The 25,355-nt window shown below is 45.6% G+C and overlaps 1 protein-coding gene across 1 annotated transcript; it reads left to right on the top strand.

The window, feature by feature from the left end:
* The first annotated feature begins 635 nt into the window (after positions 1–635).
* Positions 636–22,229, top strand: adam23b (ADAM metallopeptidase domain 23b). Its single transcript, XM_076263844.1, has 26 exons — positions 636–909; positions 1,543–1,757; positions 2,029–2,105; positions 5,288–5,351; positions 8,663–8,745; positions 8,886–8,949; positions 9,356–9,428; positions 9,845–9,912; positions 10,203–10,268; positions 10,684–10,752; positions 11,452–11,618; positions 12,006–12,090; positions 12,177–12,261; positions 12,405–12,456; positions 13,098–13,197; positions 13,283–13,354; positions 13,674–13,760; positions 13,887–13,967; positions 14,102–14,152; positions 14,298–14,361; positions 14,603–14,708; positions 15,090–15,209; positions 15,420–15,585; positions 16,553–16,664; positions 18,247–18,337; positions 20,323–22,229. The coding sequence occupies exons 1-26, from the start codon at positions 828–830 to the stop codon at positions 20,369–20,371; spliced, it is 2,349 nt and encodes a 782-aa protein (XP_076119959.1). The 5' UTR covers positions 636–827; the 3' UTR covers positions 20,372–22,229.
* Positions 22,230–25,355: the final 3,126 nt, after the last annotated feature.

Below are 25,355 nucleotides of genomic sequence, written 5' to 3'. Positions count from 1 at the left end.
GAACACCTGGAGAATGACAGTAATGGCAGACTGCCTGGATCAAAGAGGAATGATTTACATATAACATACATGTTCCTTGTCCACAGACTCTTGACCCATGGATAATTCAAAGTTATACTGTATAGACCTCTATCTACCTGAAATTTTAGTAGTATCATGAAGGATTGCACTGGGCTTCTGGTAGCGCTATAGTTACTGTAATGTGGTATGGTCATGATTTCAGGCAAATTATAATAATTCTGCAATTGTGGACCTCTCAGATACCACCAGAATGTGTTCCCCAGTGCATCAAAATAAACTTATAAAAATTGAACATCTTTTTTCATATTTTGGCAGATAGTTGGTTTAAACAATGAGGATTGGGAATGAGGATCATAGGATGATGTCTGCTGCAAATTTGCTAAGTCACATTATTTAATCATCGTAGAAAGCAAGTTTATATTGTCCACAAGTTTCCATTTCTTTATATTGAGAGAAAAAAACACAGACTGTATAAAATAGGGAAAACATATGCGTATCCACCCCCTTTTGTCATCTAAATGTAATCTTATCTTTGGAATCTCAAGAGGTGACACACTAGCTCTCTCTCTCTTTGTGCGTAGGGCGTGAGGGAAACACTTGCGCGCATGCAACATCAGGAGGAGCCAACACGGTGATTTCGCGTGGATAGCCACCGCCTTCTATTTGTCCCCGCCCGCCGACTGCTGCAGGACACAACCCTGCCCCTGAGGAGATGAAGAATTTCCCCTAAATATAATAATGGGCCGCAAGCGATTTATTGCTTTGACGTGTTAACATAACGCTATTTTAAACATCAACTATGAATCATGCATTTGATATTTCTCTCAAATCTGCTTGTGAGCATCCTTGTTTCCTGGCTCCATCTGTCCATAGCGTCAGCGTCACTTGGTACGTACTGAATGTTATTAAATACATCAGTTTTGCAAACTATTTCTTAGACAGGAAATTCAGTGTGAGTTGTGTTAATATCTTCGATAGCTTGCCTAGCTTGCCATGTCGTTGTTGCGGTTTGGAAGGATGTAGCTCAAGCACCTTGAAAAATGAATGCTGAGGACAGTTTAACAGCCTACGAAGTGACAGAAGTGATGGCTGAACCTGGATCTTTCCTTACCGGCATCTTTTGTTCATAAAGGTGTATGTGCGTCTTGGAACTGTAAAGATAAAGCAATACACAGTGGCGTGCTGTGCAAGGTTAGAATATATTAATTGCAGGTAAATTATGACATATGTAATTCACCTAGAACCATTTTCAATGTCGTTCAGGTATCGTTTTTCCATGGCTATGATGCTTTGGTTTATTTCAGAAATTGTGGTCCTCTTATTTTGTGATTCTGAATTCCTGTCACTGCCATCTGACATACATCCTGTGATGACCAGCACTGGGTTGTCATGTCACAAATTGTCCCAGTTCAAATCACATTTAGTGTGACATTCCTCAGTAGTTCATGTATACCCTCTGTTTTTTTTATCAAAGCAATGTCTTACTCTCACAGCATACTATCCCCTCTGCTTATTTTTCAGGAGTTGAGAATGAGGTTGCCAGGGACGCAGTGTCATTGTTGCTGGAGCAGGAGGCTGCTGCAGCAGCAGCGGGAGCCTGGGAGAACACTACCCACGCCGCAGCAGAGCATGTGATCACCTACCCCTCCCGCCTAATCTACTACCTGAATGAGAACTCAGAGAGCACCTACCATGACCTGGACACTCGCACCAGGAATCAAGTTAGCGAGAGTCCGGTAAGGCCCTTTAAAGGAGACATTGAGATGGTGTGGATTGTGATGTTCATGGAGGGTAGAGTGAGAGGCATGACTGATTGGATGTTGTATGTAGAATATGTGGTATGTGAGTCTGAATATTGGAGCCAGGCCTCTGGGTAATGGCCATGTCTTGGCCCATGAAGTAGGAATAGCAACCAGAATCTCTGGATCTGTCTGAGGATTTGCAGGTAGTTTGTTTTTATTGTTGAAATGTTCCATACCAATTTTGTGCACCTTTTTGCCCATGTAGGTGGTCCACCTTGCTCAAGCCAGTTTTCAGTTAGAGGCCTTTGGTTCCAGATTTGTGCTGGACTTATCTTTAAACAAGTAAGTGCTTTTATGTGTTGCAACAAGCTTGACATGTGGTCAGGATCACAGTGGTACTGCAATTGATATTATTGTATTATGACTCATGCAACATGGTGGTCTCCAGATCTGTTTATTTTTTCAGATGTGAGACTGTGAAAAGTTGGTGCATTGTGGTGAGATAGTGTTACCAGAGCAGTTTGAGATTATTTGGATGCATTATGCACATGGGGTCATTCATTCAACTAAATCCCTGCTTTTTGATTAGTTCAAGTTTTGATTTCTAAGAGTAAAATGTGTTTATTGTACCGTGTCATTTTTGAGTAATTTATTTCATTAAATTCACACAAGCTTCTCACATATCTCTTGGTAATTACAAGCAACAGTCTGTAGATGAGTTTAGGCACAGTGATCCACAATGGTTGGTGAGCCAAAGGGGTATTGTGAGGCTAACTTGGTCTCCGCCAGACATAACTGCCACAATGCTCTGCAGTCACACTGTGCTGCAGTTGGCAAGATGCACATTCATGATTTTCTACATAAGGGAAAGGGATATTCCACAGTCCATGGCCATGGAAATATGTCGGCTGACTAATTTTATGGAAATATTGTGGCTGGCTATTTCATGATGTTAACAGAAAGCCCACATACCTATAAGGAACACACTCCATTTCCACACGACCATCAAGTCAGAGCCTCTGCAGATGTTAAAGCAGAAGGGTGGTTGAGAGATGTGTATATCAGGCCGCTGCCAGCCTGGGAGAAAGGCATGTTTTAGGAGTGACTGTTCTTACATACTGTTCTTGAGCTGCTCTCCTCTTTCTGCCTCTTCTTGTTAAAGTAATAGAACACAGGATTAACAAAAAACCTGCTGGGTACACGTGGGTGTGTGTGGTGTGTGTGTGTGTGTGTGTGCGCGTGTGTGTTGTGAACGGCATCAGAGCTGCGACAGTGCAGATCTAAATATAGATGGGTCTGCTGCGTCCTGCCAGTGGGCACAACTTAAAGCACGCTGCTCCAGCAGCACCTGTAAAGAGCCTCTCCAGTGCAGCTCTGCACTCTAGCACTCTGAATATTGCATGAGCCTCTCTTAAAATTACAATGTCGACTCATTCGGTTTCATTATATTCATTGTTATTGTTGGGCAACTATTACGGCTTCATTATTTAACGATTTGCCCCGGGAGGGGAGTGTTGATTTAGTCTGGTTTTAAGTTTGGTGTGTTTTTCCATCATATAAATTTCTCTTTGCCTGTAAAACATGATGTAATTAGAAGTCACGGCAGTTATTGGGATGTTTTAGAGTGTTGGAAAAGCAGCAGAAGCGTGCTTTAATGGGGGGGGGTTCTGGCAGCTGGGCATTTTATTTGCCTTTGTGTTGCAGCGTTTCTGCTGCATTTGGGCATCTGGTGTCCTCTGGGTCCAGTGCTGAGGACAGGATTGCCCTTCATCTCTGCCCAGCCCTCTGTCACTCTGCACTGCCATGTATCCACCCGCTGCCCCCTCCCCGCCCTGCACACAGATCTGTCCACACACGGAAGTTCACCCAAGACTTGCACGTTTACTGATCTGTTCCCACCAGTCTGACTATAATGCAGCACTTCCCCATCACTCACTCAGTGTCTCTCTCTCTCCCTCTCTCTCTTTCAGACAGTCACACACACACACACACACACACACACACACATGCTCTTACACTCTCAGAGTACTGTGGTACTCTCTCTCCTCCTTGCCTCATCCCTGGTTCTAAAAATAGCTCCCCACTCAGAAGTCTCTCTCTCTCTCTCTCTCTCTCTCTCTCTCTCTCTCTCTCTCTCTCTCTCAGACACACTGCACACTGCTACTGCTCGGTGTGCTCAGCTGCACTCAGCATCGCAGCCACCGTCTCCCTTTAATCTGCCCACAACAAAAGCCCCCTCAAAAGAGCGCCCATTCTCCTCCCCTCCCCGACGCCGACGCCGCTGCTCCGTGCAGGGGTTTCCGGCACTGGTGCCTCACCTTCACCCCAGCAAAGGTTGCGCCGAAATACGCCATTATGACACATGGGGCAAGAGAGCGGGAGAGGGAGATGCACGGCGGTGGAGTACGTGTGTGTGAGTGAGTGTGTGTGAGTGAGCGCGTGCGTGCGTGTGTGCGTGAGTGAGGCAGCGTGGCGCGCTGAGTCAGACTGGCGAGGGCTGTGGGCAGCCTGGAGGACGACGGTGATGCGGCTCAAGGTGAAGTGGGTGCTGCAGAGGCTCCCCCCCCCCACCCCCCTGCAGCCGTGCTTTAAGGTTATCACTGGACGTGCTGCTGTGATAGAGTGTTCCATTTATTTGAAACAATCTGAGTCAGACTGTTAGCCGAGCGCTTGGTCAGCAGTCTCTGGCAAAATGATGGAAATCTCGCCGTGGTAACCTTGATAAGATGAGGAGTGGGTTATATTTCCCCAAAGAATGCGCTAAAAATGACCAGGAAAGAATGGACAGCAGTGTCATGGCAATTCATAAATTGTTGTGCCCAAGGGAAAGGCGTATCCCGGTAGTGGGAATGGTTCCACTCGGTGCTCTCTTCCCAGATGTAATGTTGCACCTCTCTGCCCAACAGTTTCTAGAGGTTTGACAGATGCAGTTTGTCCCTCTCAATCAGGCCTCTGAAAGAGATCATCCCTCCCAGTGGACTCGTGTTATCTCTTTAGATCTACGCTGCCAGAAGAGATATACGTGAGACTAGAGCATCACTCTGATGTCCTGTTTAGACAGGCATGGATCATTCAAAGTGTTGTGTGCTTGAATAGACAGATGTGTTGATTTTTAAACCTAATGCGACCAACAGTAGAAGAGTAGAGAAGAGTTCGTCATTGTGATTAAACCTAGCCATGTATTGAGAGTGACAGAGTGAGTAAACTCTCACAGAGCAGAACGGGCTTTGTGGCAATGAAGACTAAATAAGACTAAAGAGGACCTTTCGCAATCCTGTAACATAAGTGCAATGAACCACCACAACATCTCACTCATTCCTGGAAATCATGTCTGGATATCTTTTACAGAAATGGGACGCCTCTGCGGCTACTGGTTGTATTTTTTTGTCAAGTGCTTCTTTTCTGTTTGCTGATGCCGAGCCTCCCAGTGTTTTACAATATCATTGAACTGGTGCATTTGCTAGCCATGAAAGGCCCTTGGATGTGTTACCAAATGAAGTGTTTCCTTATGTTTATCTCTACAGTGATCTATTGTCCTCAGATTATGTGGAGATCCATGTTGGAGAGGGCAAACCCGTCCATTCAAAGGTAATGTCACAATATCAGAATGCATGCTATCCTCATCCACGCTTTCCAGAGGTGTCATTTTGGTGGGGTTTCCTTGGCCCTGAGTTCTAACTAAATCATAGCTTAGGTCCACAGAGCTGTGAATGTGTGGTGAAATAGCGTAAACGATTTTGGTCTGTTTCAGGTCTGTTTCAACAAAGTTAAGTCATCGGCGAGTTGTGATGTAGGAGACATGAGTCAAAATTAAGATTTGCGTCTCAAAAAAAGGAAGTGTCCAAAATTACATTGAGCAATTGCAAGAGAACTGATGCAGGCAGGCTATTTCAGTCTTTCTGGGCTATGTAGCATTGTGTAGTCAGCATTATGAGCCATCCACCTGGACGTCACGACAGCTGCAGACCCCTCGAAACCTCCGTTGCTTCTCTTTCCTTAATGACGTGTCTGAGAGCATCCCTGGAGTAGCTCTCGTTGGTGTTATCACACGGAGCACTAACATGACTAGAAAATGGCCACGATGGCGCACGTGTGCTCACCGGAGTACTGATGACACCCAGTCCCATGCTCATTGAGTGCAGTCACTGCAGCTGGGGAGATGGGAGGAGGTGTGAAGAGAGAATAGAGAAAAAATATGGATGAGACACAGAGTGTGTGTGTGTGTGTGTGTGTGTGTGTGTTTGTGGGAGAGAAAGAGAGAGAGAGAGGGGGGGGGGGGGATTGCAGAAGAAAAGGTTTGTGTTGCTGCTACTCCTGCTGCTGATTCAGGCTGGCTCAGGAACAGGGCCGCTGACTCAGCAGGGCTCAGATAGCCTGGCTGCCTGCAGCTCTCTCTCTCTTTCTGTCACTCTCTCTCTCTCTTTCTCTTTCTGTCTCTCTCTTGCCTTCTCTCTTTCTCTCACTCTCTCTCTGCCTCTCCCCCTCTCCTCTCTCTTTCTCTCACACATTCTCTTTCTCTCCCGTCTCTCTCTCTGCCTCTACCCCTCTCCTCTTTCTCTTTCTCTCACACACATTGTCTTTCTCCCCCCTCTCTCTCTCTGCCTCTCCCCCTCTCTCTCCCTCTCCTCTCTCTCTCTCTTTCTCTCTCTCTCTCTCTCTCTCTCTCTCTGCCTCTCCCTCTCTCTCCTTCTCTCCCTCTCTCCCCAAGCCCAGGCCACGTGACCAGAAGACCAGCCTCGCGCTGCAGTAGCAATGCAGCGTGGGAAGGCTAGACAGAGGAAGGGGGGTGTGCATTAGAGACAGGGAGAGAGGGAGTGTGTGTGCATGTGTGTGTGTGTGTGTGTGTGTGAGCGCGTGCGCGTGCATGTGTGTGTGTGTATGTGTGTCCTCCCTTCACCTTTCTCGCTGAGTCACAGATGGATGAGAATGATCTATGATGTTGAATCTGCAAGATGCGCACACACATGCTCCATCCTTCCCAAACGTCTGAAAGAAAATTCACAAACACATTTCATGGCTGTTCACAAATTAATTTCAGATCTCATTTCTCAATTTCAGAACCATCTCTTTTTAATTAAATGAATGTGAAAATCAACACTTTCAAAAATAAAATGTTTTGAAGTGCATAATAAGGCGACAGTCTGTCTGATATTCAAGATGAAGATTCATGATGAAGAGCGTATAAGCTTGAAACGTTACACACAAGTCATTAAAAATTCCTGATGGGAGCAAGTGTGACATTCCACACTTTTTTACTTTTGAAGTGCATAATCATATCATTTGCATTTCAGAATGGTCATGCATTGAATTTAAATGATCTGCATCAAAATATTTGAGTAAAACGTGAGTTTGTGAATCTTCTTGTCCCACCTCATGCGTCTTCTTTCTGATGGAATGATGCCATACACCAGTGTTTTTCAACCACTGTGCCGGGGCACACTAGTGTGCCGTGAGAGATCATCAGGTGTGCCGCAGAAAATTACCCAAATGTCACTCACTGGTCCAGAAAAGCAACTGTTGCATCAAAGAATTTATAACCACATGCTCTCATTGATTGTATGATTGCACTATTTGTGGTATGCAGGCATTGTACAACGGGGCCCCATATCCAGTATTCACAGAATCATCACATATCCAGTTCATAACAACAATTAAATTAGATATAGTCACCTACAAATAAAACAGAGGGCGCTTGTTTCATTGAGCAGGTCTTGCATAGAAGCCATAATAAGGCCATATCTGTGTATTATTTGAAATGTTAGGCTATGGTATTTTTATTTTTCTTCACACAGGATGTTAGTGTGCCGTGGGACATTTTAAGTGTCAAAAGTGTGCCGTGGCACAAAAAAGGTTGAAAAACACTGCCATACACCCCAAACAAAAAGCACATGTGCCTGCCATCGATGGCACTGACGCTCGGGTCCACTGAGGGTAAACCCAGTCGATCTTTTGTGTCCCTCTGACATTCGAAATCTTGACGAAGCAGCTTTGTAGGCTGCATGTGTTGTCTCAAGTAAACACAGATGTGCTCTGATTCCTCTGCCACATGCACACTGTCCATGTTTGCTCAGGGACCAGTGGGAAGGACAAGTGATGGCTGACAAGACGCAGCTTTGAACCCTTTTCCGTAAGCGCTGAGGCATTTTCCTCCATTGGATGCAGATGAGTAAAAAGATTGACTCATATTTTGATAAAAGGGGAAATTGCTAAAGGGTACATGAGCGTTCTCAAAAGGCGGTCTCCTGGACACCACAACAGCCCCTTTGTGATCCATACTACAGTGTGTGACTAACTCGTTTGGGACATACACCAGCTGTGCAGTACACCAGCTGTGCAATTTTTTATGTTGTGAACTTCAGTCAGAGACGTTCTAATGAGGAGAAACAGCATTCAAAGAATCTCCCATAGAAATGTATGGGGTTAGTTTGTAATGCAAACATGGCAGTCGTCTACACATATTCCCCCCCTTCCGCCACCAAAAGTTGACATGTGAATACATTGTGCCAATCCTGGGGTATATTGTGAATACATCGAGCGAGGTTGGTGTGTCGTGATTCGTGAAGCCTTGCGCACACACAGTTCTGCCTGAAATAGATGCCCGATTCATGCCCAAAAAGCATTACAATATGGCAACCAAGTGGAGGGACTTGCCTAAAAGGACTTTGCTTCAGTTGTCATTTTGCCAAACTACCGTCATTGCAAATGAAATGTAGTTGTTTTTGTGACAAAGGCAATGATGATCACTGTAATCATTCTCAATGTTATTGTTTTTATGCATTCACTCAGTGGTTTTGCCCTCATAAAACTTAAGTAACTGTGGAATGGTTTGTGTTGGTCATAACTCTGTGCTGTTTTCTTTGGAGCTGTCTTTAATAATAGTGTTGATTTTTTTCTGTCAGGGTGGAGAGCACTGTTACTACCATGGTCAAATTCGAGGAATCAATGACTCACTTGCCGCCCTGTCAACCTGCAACGGGCTGCAGTAAGTCAGGGATTTGGGGGAAATTTGCAATCAGAACATGTCCGCTCACAAATGCTTTTAGGCTCATATTGACTTCTCATCGATGTTCTTCAATTTTCTCCTCTCCCTCTCTGTTTCTCTCTTTTCTCTGTGGCGTTCAGTGGAATGTTTGATGATGGAGTCTATGTGTATCTAATTGAGCCTCAGGAACAGACTCACTCTATTGTAAGTGGCCAGTGATGTCAATTCTTTTGTCACTCATACCGCAGAAAACAGAAGTACCCTTTTCCAAACATTACTCATGCCCACTTTAAGTTAATTTTTTTAATCCAATCAAGGATTAAATAAAATAAAATACACTTGAAACTAGCACTAGAAACATAATAAATAAACTGGCACTACACTAGAAGTATCAGGAGGTATTTTGGAAAGCATAATGTTTTTTTCCTGTAAGCCAAGACAAGTAATGGACCAAAAAACTTTTTTGAAAGGAAAAAAAAATTGCATCCGGACACAAGCAAGTGATTAGTAGTCTGTAGAGCTGTTTCCCATCAGATCTTTTGGGCCTGTGTTGGTGCAGCAGCCAAGCCGCAGGGCTCTCAGCCCCTCTCGTCTGTTCTCTGACCCCCAGATTAGTGCTGCACGGCCCCACACCCTCCGCAGAGCCGCCTCCCTCAGCAGCCGCCAGGACCTGGAGGACGCAGGTGAGTGGGCTGGAGTTGGTTTAGCGCACACCTGCAAATCATTCTCCCAAATCAGCTCGGCCACCCACCGATTAGCTACGCAGAGCCACATGTTGCTGCTGCATCTTCGCCAGCAAGATAAGTAGAGGAATGTTAGCTTGAGTGTCTTCTTTGAGCTGTAGATAGATAGATAGATAGATAGATAAATAGATACTTTATTGATCCCCAAGGGGAAATTCAAGCATTGTTGTTGAAAAGAACCTCTAACTGAGACCACACATGCATATACATGCAAAAAAAATTGTGAGCCCACACATGCATATTTTCCTAGCATAACATGGGTTTATGATGACTAAAGCTAATAGTGAGGAAACAGTACAAATGTAATGCGTTCCTCCCATGGTAACGTGGCAGTGTGTTGCTGTATGTCTCCACAGCAGGAGGGGAGGAGCTGCTCTCGGAGCTAGATGACATGTCTTGGCTGAAGCGCAGGAAAAAGCGAGCTGTAAGGCACTAAACCTCCTCTGCTGTGGCCCTTCAACCTTCCCCTAAATCAGCCTGGACACTTGTTGTTGAAAAGTACCATAATTTACCATAAATAGAACGTTCCTCATTGGTATTGCTCCACAAGCCTTATTCCAGGCTTATTTTACTCTGTTCCACACTGATGAAGAGTCAGTCACCTTTTAATAGACAAAAATAGTACCCGTAATGAAACTGATCTGCAATGAAGATTTTTTTCGGCCTGTTTGAGGCTGTGGCTTATTTTTGCTGCCTGTGTCTCACCTCTTTTAGATGCCACGTAATGTGTTTGAAGAGATGAAGTACTTGGAGATCATGATCGTCAGTGATCACAACATGGTGAGCTGCACTGCACAGCACACGCTACAGCCTCACTGCATATTCTCCGCCGTAACGTGAGAGCAGGAACACAGGAGATGACATATTTACCGTAGCTGAATCCATAGGGTCACTGTCTGACTGAAGAGCATCCGGCCTGGTCCCAGCAGCTCAGCAGGCACGGCCCAACAGGGGGCTGTGGTCACAGACAGTTGTCATCCAGTGCTATGTGAGCTCCATAAGTATCCATCCAGTAGAGGCCTCAGGGTCATATGCGCAGTATTATGTTCACTAGCATCTGATTAGACACAAAGCACACTCAGTATGCGGGGGTGTGTTTGCATCACCAGTACGCACTAGTTATGGAAAGGGAATGTCATGTTTCTTCTGTGGAACCTCCTGCTCATAATTGCGACATGTGTGTCTGTCTTTACAGTTTAAACGGCACAAGACCTTGCAGCACACCAAGAACTTTGCCAAGTCTGTGGTCAATTTTGTGGATGCTGTGAGTAGTGTGGTCTCTCGAGAGATTGGAAGTTGTAATGTGTTGGCAATGTCCTTCTGAAAGGGTTTAGTTTTCAGCATGTGGGTGCCTATTGAGACCGATTAGCCAGAAGCCCTTGAGGGCACTTGAAAACCATCACAATTGCTTGCAGAGCCATGCTTGTTAAATGGGTTTTAACAGGTCATAATTATGGAAACATTTTTAAGCACAGTACTAATTTTAAGCATCAGCCCTAAAATAACTTAATAACCAAAATAATAAATATCCATATTATTTGATATCATATATGTAACTATTAGGTATACTAATATACTATTAAGTATCCGTATTGTAAATAAAGTACACTAACCAGACAAATGAGTGACATAGATTGTTATATTGGTATGTTTAGTAGTAAAATGACAGTAGTAAGTATGTATGTGAACGTCTCTGATGTGAAATGTAATAACAAAGTCCTGTCTTCCCCGGCTCCTACTCTGCTGTGTCCTTTGTGTTGTTTTGTTCAGGCATAGTCCTGTACCAAATTACACCCAGTGGTATTCTCCTGTCCCTGTTCTCTCTCTCCCTCCCCCCCCTCTCTCTCCCCCCTCTCTCTGTCCCTCCCTCTCTCTCTCCCTCCCTCTCTCTCCATCCCCCTCTCTCCCTCCCTCCCTCTCTCTCTCCTCATGTCTGTGTCATCCCAACCTGTTGCTGTAAAAGATCTTCAAAGAGCAGCTTCACACTCGTGTGGTTCTGATGGCCATGGAGGTCTGGATGGACAAGGACCAGATCCCCATCAGTGTGATTCCGCTGGACATGCTGAGGGACTTCTCCAAGTACCGGCAGCAGCACATCAAGCAGCGTGCCGACGCCGTGCACCTCTTCTCGTGAGTGCTCTCGCAAGATGGGGTCACTGTCACTCTTAAAAGTCCCTCTCAGACTGAAATGGGCATGTATTTTGTCACAGATGAAATATGATTATGGAGATCACACAGTTACATTGTTTAATTGCTAAAGAGATGATATATGAGCTTATCTGAAGAATTTTGAAAATAACACACCCTTCGCACCTAACACATCCTTAACACACCCTACGTTTCAAAACTATTATCATCAGAAGAATGACATGTCTATACATGTTTTTATCAAATCATCGAGTCAGTGGCGGCATTGTTTAATTGTTTGTTGCCCTTTGGGTATAATAAATCGTCAACTTAGACTTTGTGAAAACACCCAAGTTTGTAAGACCTCATGACATTGCGTCTGTTTTGCAGCAATGTGACATTCCACTACCGCAGGAGCAGTGTGGGCTACTTTGGGGGCATGTGCTCTGTGAGCCGAGGAGTTGGGGTCAATGAGGTGAGCTTTTCCACTGGTCATGTCCAGTAATGTGAGCCCACTCAAGTAAACAAATAAACAGACTGTTTCCTGTTTGCTCCTTGCAGTACGGCGCGACGTGGACCATGGCTGCATCGCTGTCTCAGAGCCTGGCTCAGAACCTGGGCATTCAGTGGGATCCAGAAAGGCGAAGTACGTACATCAATCACTTGTCATTACACAACGCAGTCATGCACATCATCAGGATAACCTGTTAACATGTTAAAATGCTTTCCCGGCTTCTGTCAATGTTGAACTTTGGTGTATTGATATGTTTTTGTTTTTCTGTGACTCAGAGGAGTGTGGCTGCCTAGATACCTGGGTGGGATGCATCATGGAAGACACGGGGTAAGTCTCCTTTCTCTACACTATACGACACTGCTCCTTATGCTAATAGTGCATGCAAGCACATACATGCTATATACACAACAACATTGGTATGTTCACATGCATGTGCGCACACACACACACACACACACACACACACACACACTGCTGTAAAACAAAACAAAAATTACCATTGGGGACAAATTCTACTACTACTACTACTAATACTACACACACACATGCATACAGGCACATACATGCATTATTTGTTGCACACTAAAAATAGCAGATGTCCTTTCACACAAATACACACAGCAATTAATGCTGTGACACAACGCATACAGTGCACACAAGTATGGTAAAGACATGGTAAGAATATGGTATACAGGGAGGTAATGGCAGAGTGCTGCTAAACACATCCATCCATCACTCAGCCACATCTCTTAAGTGCCACCGCACTTATCTGCACATCAAAGCAGCTCTGACTCCCCACACGTGCCACCTGTGTGTCTGTTTACGAGTACAACATCACTGAGCATTGTCCAGAGGAATGACCTGTTCCATCGCGTGTTGGTGGTTGTGCATGATTGGTCTGTTTTTACAACAAACCTGAACAACAACCTTACATAACGTCCAAACGTGTGTGGACTTGTCTTTGCCAGGATACAGCACCCCCGTAAGTTCTCCAAATGTAGTATCACCGACTATAAGGAGTTCCTGCTGAAGGGCGGGGGTTCCTGTCTCTTCAACAGGCCCAATAAGGTTCGTGCAAAACAGGAAAAGCCTTCAACCTTGCTCCCCAGCATCAGTGGGATCAATCTAACTGTGCCTACACTTCCCTCCCCAGCTCTTTGAGCCAACTGAGTGCGGGAATGGCTATGTGGAGGTCGGAGAGGAGTGTGACTGTGGCGTCAAAGGGGTAGGTGACTCATCAGAACCCACAGAGGAATGCTGTGTACACTTGTGAGTGATTTATTATGGAATCAAGGTTTGCAGTGGTTGTTTTGACCCTTTTACTGGAATGTTTTAGTCTTGGTATAGCAGGAACCACATTTGAGTAAAGCACACATTAATAAGTCTTCCCTATGAGGAGTACCCTAGGAATGTACTGTAAGTTTGTGCCATACAAAAGGGACCTTACTGGTGCAATAATAATTTAAAAAAAATAAACAATATTACCAAAGAATGACATTGTTTTGGGTCCCCATTTTCCAATCTCCATACTTGCTGTCCAATAGGATTGCCTTAAGGAGTGCTGTAAGAAATGCTCACTGTCCAATGGTGCTCACTGCAGTGACGGCCCCTGCTGCAACAATTCCTGTCTGGTGAGCGCTTTCTGCTGGGGTTGGGGGGGGGGGCGGGAGGGAGATGTTACGTCCTGTTTGAGCTGGTGCATCTAAACTGATTGGAAGTGATGTTAACATGTGAGCCTGTCTGCCCCTCTGCTGCAGTTCTACCGCCGAGGCTTTAGCTGTCGCTACGCGGTGAACGACTGTGACATTTCCGAGACATGCTCAGGAGACTCCGGACAGGTTAGTTACATCCCAGTCACATTTTTAAGGCGTTTAAGGCGAGTCCATATTCCCTAAATACACTTAGCTCCCTACAGTAAGTTCAAATAATTGTCAGTAATGTGTTAATTGAATTGAATGTGTATCCTCTGCAGTGCCCACCAAATCTTCATAAACAAGATGGCTACTTCTGTCATCTCAACCAGGTAATTGTTGCATTTTGACTGTAGCAGTAAGAGATTAACAGTGTCAGATTGACATGTAAATGGAATATTTGAGAGAGTAATGCAATGACCTTCCCTGCGGTAGGTGCCTTTGGCCTGGTTTATAGAAATGTACTTTGTTTCCCAGGGACGCTGCTATGGTGGAGAATGCAAGACTCGAGAAAGCCAATGCAAATACGTGTGGGGCTTTGGTGAGTGGATCCACTTCCTGCTTCCCTTAAGAGACTTAAGCGCCTTGTTTGTCATTGAGCAAGGAGGCTCCACTACCCCAGAGCAGACAGTAATCAATAGCCCTGATCTCTGCATGTGTGCGGTGGCTAGCTGGCTCCAGTCGGGGCTCTCTCGACCCCCCCCCCCCCCCTTATCCGCTCTCCCTGTCTGTCCATCTCACCCTCCCCCTGCCCCTGCTCTGCCCCCTTCCCTGTCTCGCAGCGGCCGGGGGCTCGGAGAAGTTCTGCTACGAGAAGCTGAACACCGAAGGCACAGAGAAAGGCAACTGCGGAAAGGACGGAGAGAAGTGGCTCCCATGTAGCAAGCAGTGAGTCCAGACCTCTCTGCACACACATCGACTCATTTACCAGTGTCCCCTAGAAGCGCTGATAATGCTCTGAGGCAAGAGTATTTATTTACTTAGCAGACACTTTTCTACAAAAGGACTTACTGTACAGAGAGGGAACGCATTTCAGATAGACAGATAGATAGATACTTCATTGATCCCCAAGGGGAAATTCAAGAAATTCATTCATTTCATCTGTATGTTTGCCCACTTGACCTTGTTTTGTCATCTAGTTGATCTACAAACCTCTGCAAATGACAAGTTATTAACCATTTCCACTTTAAGGTGACCTTTTGTCCCATTCTCTTTCTCTCTCTCTCTCTCTCTCTTTCTCTCTCCTTCCATCTCTGTCACATTCAACAGTGATGTGTTTTGTGGCTATCTGCTGTGCACCAACACTGGCCGCACCCCACGGATTGGAATGATGAAAGGTGAAATCACCCCAACTAGCTTCAACCACCACGGCCAAACAATGGACTGCAGGTCAGAGCCTCACTGCACACAGCTGTCTGTCAGGGAAAGTCTTCACGCTAGTCTTTTGCCCTCTCCATTGTCTGAATACTTCTGTCCCCAGACAGAGGGAGAACTCATTTCTGTAGAAAGTCCAACCAGCCCAAATTGGGTCAGATGACTCATGTGTGATGTGTGTCAATGTGTGATGATTGTCTGACTTCACGTCTTTTGGCTTCACAGTGGGGGCCATGTGCTTCTGGACGACGATACTGACCTAGGCTATGTGCAGGACGGCACGCCCTGTGGTCCGTCCATGATGTGCCTTGACCGCAAGTGTCTGCCCATTCAGTCCCTCAACCTGAGTGCCTGCCCCAGCCCAAATGGCCACGTGTGTTCAGCCCATGGGGTGAGTGGCTACTGGCTGCTTGACCGCTGCAGCGGTATCTGTGGTTATGTATAGTGACACAATACTGACAGAATTTCCACAACTTAATTGTGAAAAGTGACCACAGAAGGGTGGATGTCAAAACACTGCTGATGGCAGGATGTTGACCTCAGAATCTGTCCATAACATGAGGTGAGCTCAGAACTTGTAGAGGTGGGCTGCATTTTTCTCTTGATCTATGTGTACTGTAGGCTGTGGTACCGTCCTCTGATGTGTGTGGATGGAGGTCATCACCTAATAATATCCCTACATCCCTACAAAAAAGGCATTAACACAGCTAGAGTACATGAAATGCTGAAAGCCAAAGCTGTTGGAGTTGAGACTCAGAGTAGTTCATTTTGAGCGTAGTCATTCAGAGTGTTGAATCAGTGAACACTGCTGTGTGTGCGGATGTACGGTGTTCTGTGTTAGTAGAGCTGGTCAGTAAACCCCTGGGGCTTTCTAAAGAAGCCATATTTTCCATCTCCATTCCTGGATCTAATTTTCAGACTTGCCAAGTTTTCCCGCTGCATTACAATGAACAAAGTAATATGTAGTAAGAAGCAGAAAGAAGAAAGCAGAAAGAAGTATCTTTCTGGCCTCATCAAATTAACGAAATCATACAAAAAAACGGGCATGAATCACAACCTACGTATGCCGTTTAGATTATATTACATGGATCTGGGATAGATTTACAAGCATGTTGTTAGTTTGGAAAAATTAGGTGGGGAAGTTACTGGACATAATTTTCAAGCACATTTTAGACGCCTCAATTCAACTCTACATGCAGACATCCTTCTATTTGCCACATCATACCATCTTTCTGGATTAGACATAATGGCGTACCCTTGCTTTGCTAAGAAGTGCTTTTAAAGCGTTCCTGTGAATGCTTGCTCGGGATCCTGCGCTCCTTCATCCCTCTTTGACACCCTCTGCTGTTTCTGCCCAGGTTTGCAATAATGAAGGCACATGCAGCTGTGACACCACCTGGGCAGGGACTGACTGTAGCATGCCCGACCCACCAAAGGAACCAGCTCCCTCTGAGGACGAAGGACCCAAGGGTTTGTTTATGCCTTGTCCTCTGAACAAAATAACAGTACAATCACACAGATTCAAAGTCTCATTCACTTAAGAGTGAATGAATGAATGTACAAATGGCCTAAGCTACTGTATGTTTTACTTTGGTTTGAAGAAAGCTTTTAGCCACTGTGTTTTCTGATGTTGGTCGTAAATGGCTCTAGTGCCTATCAATGACAGTCAAATTTGTGCTGTGTATGCAACTGTGTATATGAACTTTTGATCTTTCTGTGTCCTGAGTGCAGTGAGTGCAGTATTGTTCATGCATGGTTCAGCGCATCTCATCAAAGACTGGTATATTACCTCAATCACATATCAGACTTCACAAAAGTGTCACCATCTCCTTCTCAAATTTACTCTGTCTAATCAGTTTTATTTCCAGCGCCAGGTCCAAGAGCTGTTAGCCAGGCTCGCTAGCACCGGGCCAATGCGCTTGTAGGGGAAGTAGGAGGGGTATGGATAATTCCGTGGTTGCCAAGGTGACAGGACGGAGGCTATTTTTTTTGGTTGTTCTCTGCAGGTGGTAATAATGTTCCTTCTCCCTCTACGCAGTGAATGTGGCCACAAACAGGCTGATAGGGGCAGTAGCAGGGACCATACTGGCCCTGGGGGTGATATTTGGAGGCACAGGGTGGGGCATAGAGTAAGCATCATCTCTCCCTCTCACAGCCCCCCCCCCCCCCCCAAGCTGGTGTAGTGTGTGTCTGATGTGGAGGGGGGAGGGGGTGGGGGGGTGAGAGATGGGGTAGTCTCACGACCCCCGTCTGAAGTGTATGCGTCCTGCTGTTTTTTTGTGTGTCATGTGCTGACCTTGTAAGTGTTCTGTGACTGGATGTTTCTGTGCTGTGATGGACCAATGACCCCCCCCCCCCCCCTTCATCTCTCCGTTCTCTCCTACTGGTGTTGATGTTGTGTCCTGTAATATTGTAGTATTGTATTTGTATGATGACTCTGGTGTCCAACCCTCCCCTTTCTGGGCCTTGTGGGGGGCATGAGAACCCAAATTCTGGCACCCGTTTGGGTCGGTGTGGTGTGGATCCACAGGGGTCATTCCCCTCTGTGCACATCAGCCCGCGTGCCAAAGCCTCCCTGCTCTTGTCAGAGGCTAGTTGATATTCATGACAGCAGATGCATGCAGCAGTGCAGTAGGTAGACCCTGCAGTGAATATGCACAACACACATGAAGAACTAGGAATGCAGGGGAACAACACCCTCTGGATGCATTTCCCATAGTCTTTACGACTCATTAACAGCATGGAATGAATGTTCTAGAAGTTAGTGGTTAGTGGACGACTTAGTGGAAGCGTGACCTCATTAAATGTTGCCGTATCAGTGTGTCCAGATGACAGAAGTAAAGTGTTAGCCCAAGATTAGAACACATGAAGGCCCAACGCCAGGCCATTTGATGTGTTTCCATAAACTGGTGAGTTTGTAGACTCACTGGGTAAGCATGCTCAAGTAAAGCACTGTTATGCTGTCCGTGTGTATTTTCCTTTTGTGTCTTACTGTATGGAGTTCCCTATGGCCCATGCTTATGTCTGTCTCCCCCCCGATAACCACACACAGGTCCTAGCGCCACCAATCTTATAATAGGCTCCATCGCTGGAGCCATCCTGGTGGCTGCCATCGTGCTGGGGGGCACTGGATGGGGCTTTAAGTAAGCGACGCACGGCATGCCTCCCTCCCTCCCTCTCCAAACGCTCCTGGCATCCTCCTCCTCTCTGCTTGTAGACTCCAGGGTTTGAGCTTCTGCTGCAGACAACAAAAGAAAACAAAAATAAGCAACAAAGACACACACTCATGTCGTGCTCAAACAGCTACAACAGGCTCTCGCCATCAAAGTGCAGGAAATGATGCAGGCCTCATGCTGTGCGTAAACTATGGTGAACGGCACCACTGTGACTCAGCTTCCTGTCAGGGAGCCCTGCGCTAGCAGCTGAAAACACTAAGTGGGGCCTTTTAAGGGCCGTGTCACAGTGACCACGCAGAGAGGCATAAACAAGAGTGGAGGCTTTGGTCAGGGACATCCCGCTTATGTAAGATCTGTAGCAGAACCTTAAACTGAGGGGAAGGGCACAGCTTCAAGCTTGGTGTGCATGCATGGTCATCACAGAAATTGAAATAAAAAAATAAACATGAAAAAACCTTCATCCTAAACCGAGGGAGCATCTGCTTCATGCTGTGTAACTAGTGCAGACTGGAAATGAAGACTCAATACCACTTGTTCAAAGTGTATTAGATTAAAGCATTCATACATTATAATATTCTAAGGCAGCATTTATTTATCCTTTATTTTACCAGTAGAGTCCCATTGAGATCTTAATCTCTTTTTCAAGGGAGCCCTGGGATCACGCAATATACAGTAAATGTTGTTTTCAGTATATAGTAAAACCCTAGTAAATGTAGAAATCATGAAAGAGCTGCCTCATATGATATGTAGTTAACAGCCCTCAAACCTCCCTGAAGTTTGTGTGTACTGGTGTGGAGTTAAAATGAGTATAAATGTGTCAGCTCATTGTGTAAAAGGCTGAGCTCAGTTTACGGTATATGTTTACTTAACTTGCTCTTACGACTCCTTGGGGGTTTTTGGGTCCAAAACTGGGCACAGTTGTGAGTTACGCTGGGTTTTGGCTCAGGCTGCTTTTTGCCATGGTCTGCCGCCCCCTCACGAGCCTCCGCCCAGCTCGGACAGCGGGCCGTCTCTCGGGGGAACAATGGGACTCGTGGAACTGCCCATCACCAAGCAGTCCCTGCTGCCTGCCCTCAGACTCTGGTACTGACGGTAGTACATTGCACTGCATGACCATCACAATAGTGGCAGCTCACTACTGTATCATCCACTATTGGTGCAACTGCATGAGAGATTGTAAGATGCCCCACATTGAGCCACATTACGGGGAGGTTCCACACAACTCCTGTCGTGGTATTGTATTTTTCTGGTGTTATGCTATTTGTTTTGCTTTCACAGGTAACTTCTTTTTTCTGTGTGCCAATTCTATTTGCTTATACATATGGCTTTTATATATTTAACTTTAGCTGTTGCTTTTCTTACTTAGATAGATTCTTGCTGTGGCCACTGTGTGTATGTGTGGGTGGGTGTGTGTGTGTATGTGTGTGTGTGTGTTGTGTGTGTGTGTGCAGTGCACATGCATGCGCCTCTTTCCCTGTCTGTCATTCTTTTTTCTTCCTTCCTTCCTTCCTTTCTCTCTCTCTCTCTCTCTCTCTCTCATCAAAACCACTCTGAGAGATAAACTGCATAAATTGCCCTTATCTCTTACGTGTGGGGAATGAAAGGCAGGGAGAAGTAATGCTCTTTCTCAAAGGGCCTCAGCAACATTTAATTTTCTGAATTAAATCTGGTGGATGTCATTACAACCTTACAGCAGAAAATGGGTACCCCTTATCATCTGCTGGCCACAAGTGAAAAAGAAAGCTGGGCCTACATAGAGGATTCATGAACAGCTGCTTTACATTATAATTACTAAAGTACTATTAGTGCACAATAATGTGCCATGGAAAGGCCGATGGTGACACGAGCAGACACTTCTCCTAGGAGCAAACTGTCCCTGACTACCCGATTGCCTGGTCACTTTATTGCCTGTTCTGTTTTTTCTTCTCTTCCAATGTTCCTACCGTGGCAAGGAGTGTGAAAAAGCGACGAGGGTACGACCCCAACGCTGGCGGCATCTAGAGGAGGACCAGCGAAGCGGACAACGTTCCCAGGCTTCATCAGTAGTCTTCAGTTCCTCTTACTGCTGCTGCTCTTCAACCTTAGTTTTACTTGAACTGTAGAGGATTATCCAATAGAGGACACTTTTAAAACTCCCATTCTAGTAGAAACGCAGCTTCTCTGATCTGACCTGCTCTGGCCTAACCTTCCATCTCAATCTCTTATAGTTCCATCCAGGACCGCAGCCCAAAACGCACTCCATTCTCTCAGCAGGCATGACCTCCTGTACAGAGCGCTTGCTAGCCTTGGCATGAAGGGTCCTCACTAAAGGATTCTGCATGGCTAAGAAAGCTATCGATATTCAGCAAACAAAAAATAATAAATACATTTCTATAGTTAAAATGTGGGGAAATTACTGACAAATCAAAACAAGGAAATAGCTTCACTTTATAGCTTACAAATGTAACTATCCAAACTAGACATCAACACCTGCTTTCATTCTGAGTAAAGTGTGTGGAGTTAGATGACATGCCAACCCCATGTCAGGCATGCAGACCACACAATAAACTGTACATATGGGTGGGTGGGGGGACTCTTCAGGTTCCGACGGACACATTTTTAACACTTCTTTTTTAATCCATTTTACGCATGAGACATAGACATTTCCGCTTTTTATCAAGGGTAAAACTAAATCAAAATAATGTTACAGCATATTACACTGTGCTACCCCTTAGGTATGTAGTGGCATTATATCACATCAACTGTACTGTACTGTACACAGAGCGATAAGTGTGACTAGTGGGTGAGGACCAGAGGCAAGGCTAAAGGGTCTGGAGCAGTCAATCAGATTCTGTCACAGGGGTCGCTGCACATAATATCCCAGTAGACTCAAAGCCAAAAAATAATGTCAGGGTTCGGCAGGAGGACCCAAGCGCAAGACTCGTTGAAGGCAGAATTTCCAGACAAACACATTTTATTGACTAAACAAACAAAATATACAATTCCGACAAGACAAGAAAGACAACCCGACAAAGGACAGAGGAACAGGGGTGTAGAAATGCACAGTCCAACCCGGGTGGGTGGAGGGGGGTCTGGAAGGCGGGACTGGAGCAAGAGGTGGGCCAACAAAGTTCAGGAAGACTGTCCATCAGGGCAGAGCAGGAAGAATCATGGCAGACTCGGGAGGGACATACAGATGGCTGGGTAGACTCGGGCAGGCTTGGCCAGGACATAGGCAGACTCAGACACGACAGACACGGACACAGGCTTAGGGGCAGGGGAAGGGATAGGAACGAAGACAGGGACAGTAACAGGCAGGGTAATGGGAATAGTGACTGGAACCACAACAGGAACAGTGACAAGGTCAATGGTGGGCACTAAGACAGGAGCTGGAAGACAGATGGGGACAGTTAAGGGACTGAACTGAGGCAGATAAGGGTGAAGACCGACAGAGGTTAAAGGAGAATTCCGGTGTGATATTAACCTAAAGTGTGTTGAAACATGATACCGAGTGTGAACGTATGTCTATAGCCCATCTCGGCTTGTCCCCTGCACTCCGAAATCTGGCGCTAGTTAGCAGATGCTACCAACAGCTTTTTCAATGGGGGTGCCTCGGGCATCGGCCTAGCCATACAAATAAATCACTGTTTTACACCATTTACGAGGCTCAACGTATCTCCACACTTCATTGGTAGACTTCCGAGGGCCCTGGCATTTAAAACGAGACATTGAGAACTTTGAAAAAGCACTGGTAGTTTACTTACAAGACGATTTATACAGACAGTATCTTCACAAAGTTTAGCGTTTGCAGCCATCTTGAATTTAGTCACGATAAGTCGAGCGACGAGTAAGAATGAACAGGTATGATAAGGGATCAGATTCCAAAAATTAATTCTATGGAAATGCATGGATTCCAGTTGCTGCTACTGGAAGAAACTGGAATCCATGCATTTCCACAGAATTATTTTTTGAATCTGATCCCTTATCATACCTGTTCATTCTTACTCGTCGCTCGCTGGCGGGGTCGACTTAGGAAGAGGCGGGGGTGCAGGCATGGTGACGGGCTTGGAGCCACGTCTCTTTCTGGAGGGAGGCTTGATGGCAAGCCTAGTTCCCCAGAATGGCGATTCCTCAGGATTAGGACTAGCTGTTTGGAGATGGAGCAGGCCCAGTCTGACCACCTGGGGGGTTGACGGGACTGGTCGACTCAGATGTAGGCTCACAAACCAGACCAAGGAAGGGATGAGCATGGCCAACAGGCCCAAAAACAGAACTCCCCTGGGGGTCACTGGGAGAAAGGAGGGTCTGCAGGCTTCTGTCCAGATTCGAGAGCTGACCAGCTAATGTAGCCATTCCTGGAACCTCCATCATCCAGGGCTTTGATGAAATGGCCCGATTCATCAGGGAACAGATGGCATGCCGGCGCTCCAAATCGGTGGATCTCACAAGTTCTGCATGCTGAGGGTGTATTCCACCTACCTTAGCTCCTCCATGTGGAAAGCAGAGTCTGCTGGCTCCATTCTTTGGTTGGTTCGTACTGTCAAGGTTCGGCAGGAGGACCCAAACGCTAGACTCGTTGGCAGAATTTCCAGACATACACTTTATTGACTAAACAAACGTACAATTCCGACGAGACAAGAGAGACAAACCGTCAAAGGACAGAGGAACAGCGGTGCAGATGCACAGTCCAACTAACAGAAAGACAGAGGACTGGACGAGACCAACAAGACAGTAACGGGGAACAGGTGAGACCAGAAACGGAGGGAAACTAGTTGTTGTGACACACCAAGCCGATGGCTGACCGTCGGCAGAAAAGCAGTCGGACTGATCAGTCTGCTACCGTCTCCCTGGGTCGGTCAAAAAAGTGTCTCGGAACACACCGAACCGACGCCGAGCATACGTTCTGCGTATGAGCAAGATGTAATACATTTCCATAACAGCAGGCGGCGCTAAAAGATTCAGAGCCGAAAAGATTGTCTAGTTACCAAGATTAATCATAAAAGGATTCGCCAGTGGAACAAAATGGCACTAGTTTCGGACAATATTGTGTACTATTTTATTGTCATTGCTTGTGTGTGATGCCAATGAAACACTCTTTTGGACACGGAAAAAATAATATATTTTCGCCCGTTAAACTAGCTAACGTTTGCACAGTAAACGAGTGCTAGTGATGTTCGCTAGCTAGGTAGCAACTAAGGACTTTGGTTAAACTTGTATATTGTTGCAAACTAACCTGAAATAACTCAGCAACATTGTGGTAGTCTACGAGTTCTAGCAAAAATGTTTTAGGATAATTTCAAAATGGGTTCATAACTTACATCGCTGAATGTAGGGCTAATGGATATACTAATCCGAGATAATGTTTAGTCAAGGGCTAGCACTCCACCAATCAGATTGGTCATTGAGGCCGACTGCCACTGGCTGATTCGACAAAATGAACACAACACGACGGCTCCTCCGACTGATGAAGGCACGGGACACACCAAACAGACTCGAGTCCCAGACCTCACCCAACTGTCCGACGGCCGATAATCGACTTGGTGTGTCCCGGCCTTAACAAGACAGGAAGTGTAGACCATATAAAGGGATGGGCGGAGACAAAGACACATGACAGACAGGTAAACACAGCACATGGGGAACAGCAACAAGCACATAAACACAGAACAATATACAAAATGGCCACTAGAGTGGCACAAAGGCAATCAGTCCAGGCAGGATCCTGACAAATAATGTGAAGTGAAAATGTTCTGGATGTAATCTCTACTCAGAGCACTGTCTCTGCCCTCCATAAACTAGCCTGTGTGCTCCAGTCGGGAGCTGAAGGACAGGTGAATAGCCTCCTTCCGGGTAAACAGAACAGACAGTCATGGTCAGATGGCACCCAGCCAGTATCCAATTAATCATCTCTACGCTCACCCTCTCCCCTACTTCTCTCTCCTGTCCTATCCAGTGGACCACAGGATGCCCTCACGTATAGTGGGTTATATTACCGTCAAGGAGTCTCAAACAATCAGTGGGATCATAAACACTACAAGACATGCATGTCAACAACACAAACATGTAACTTTTATTTACTATGCAAACAACAATTTTGCACAAACCTGTTGATTAAACCATGGCGTGGTGATATATTATTTACATGGAGAATAAGAGCTGACCTGGTGGGCTCGGAGTTTAGTGTGTCTGACCACCAACCCTGTGTCTCTTTTAATTGCGATCATAATAAATGTAGTGTGGAGTGAGTGTGGTTTACATTTGTGGGTCAAACTGAACTTATGTGTGTTTTTTTAACAAACTTGCCATTACCTCTGTCATTTGATGTCTCAGATGAGACTCAAGCACTTTGTAAACAGGATTGTTTCTTTGCAGCAGAGCTGTTTCATATGTCCCCGTGCAAGATCCCATGTTGATCAAAACATCCACTTTGTTCCTCACTGCACTGCATCATGTACATAAAAAGAACATTACTTGATAATCCAATCATAAATAAACTGAATATTTTAAAACATGGCCTCAAAGTGTTCCTCATTTACCAGAGACTATCTTGAATACTACAGTTGTAGTACCAGCTAAGCTTAGATATGTGGGCCATGACTCTTTTTGATCCAGTCTGCGTATTCCAGGGGATGAAAACTTCTAGTGTACTAGTACTTAAAATGTAGGCACTCCTATCCTCAAGTACTAGTATATATCAGTCAACTCCTAGCCATAGTCTCCTCTGCACTGTAGCTTAACTGTTATTGTTGTAGCTGTGGCTTAAATGTTATTCTATTGCTGTAAGTCGCTTTGGATAAAGGTGTCTGCCAAATGAATAAATGTACTTAAAGTGAGCCAAGCCACGAAGCTGCGTTTTAGAATTTCAGTACATTTGGGAACAGTCCCATGATTCTTTTCACCAAGTTTCATGTTTGCACCTCCTCAATCACTCTAGTGGCACCAAGTGGTCAACGTTGGAGGTGCGTTTATGTACATAAGTTTTGGACCATATGCCCGATTTTCAAAAATG

The sequence above is a fragment of the Alosa pseudoharengus genome, unplaced genomic scaffold (assembly GCF_046254945.1).
Source record: "Alosa pseudoharengus isolate Yale_2024_CS ecotype anadromous, Long Island Sound unplaced genomic scaffold, YU_APseudo_1.1 YU_APseudo_1.1_scf_3, whole genome shotgun sequence".
Taxonomy (NCBI): Eukaryota; Metazoa; Chordata; class Actinopteri; order Clupeiformes; family Clupeidae; genus Alosa; species Alosa pseudoharengus.
Note: the sequence above shows the minus strand (reverse complement) of the source record. Positions and strands in the feature narration are given on the sequence as shown.

Bases quoted from the DNA above. Each gene is read 5' to 3' on its own strand.
- adam23b (XM_076263844.1), top strand. From the start codon at position 828: ATGCATTTGATATTTCTCTCAAATCTGCTTGTGAGCATCCTTGTTTCC. The intron at 2,106-5,287 runs GTAAGTGCTTTT...TTATCTCTACAG, and splicing joins CTGGACTTATCTTTAAACAA to TGATCTATTGTCCTCAGATT. The intron at 15,586-16,552 runs GTGAGTGGCTAC...GTTTCTGCCCAG, and splicing joins ACGTGTGTTCAGCCCATGGG to GTTTGCAATAATGAAGGCAC.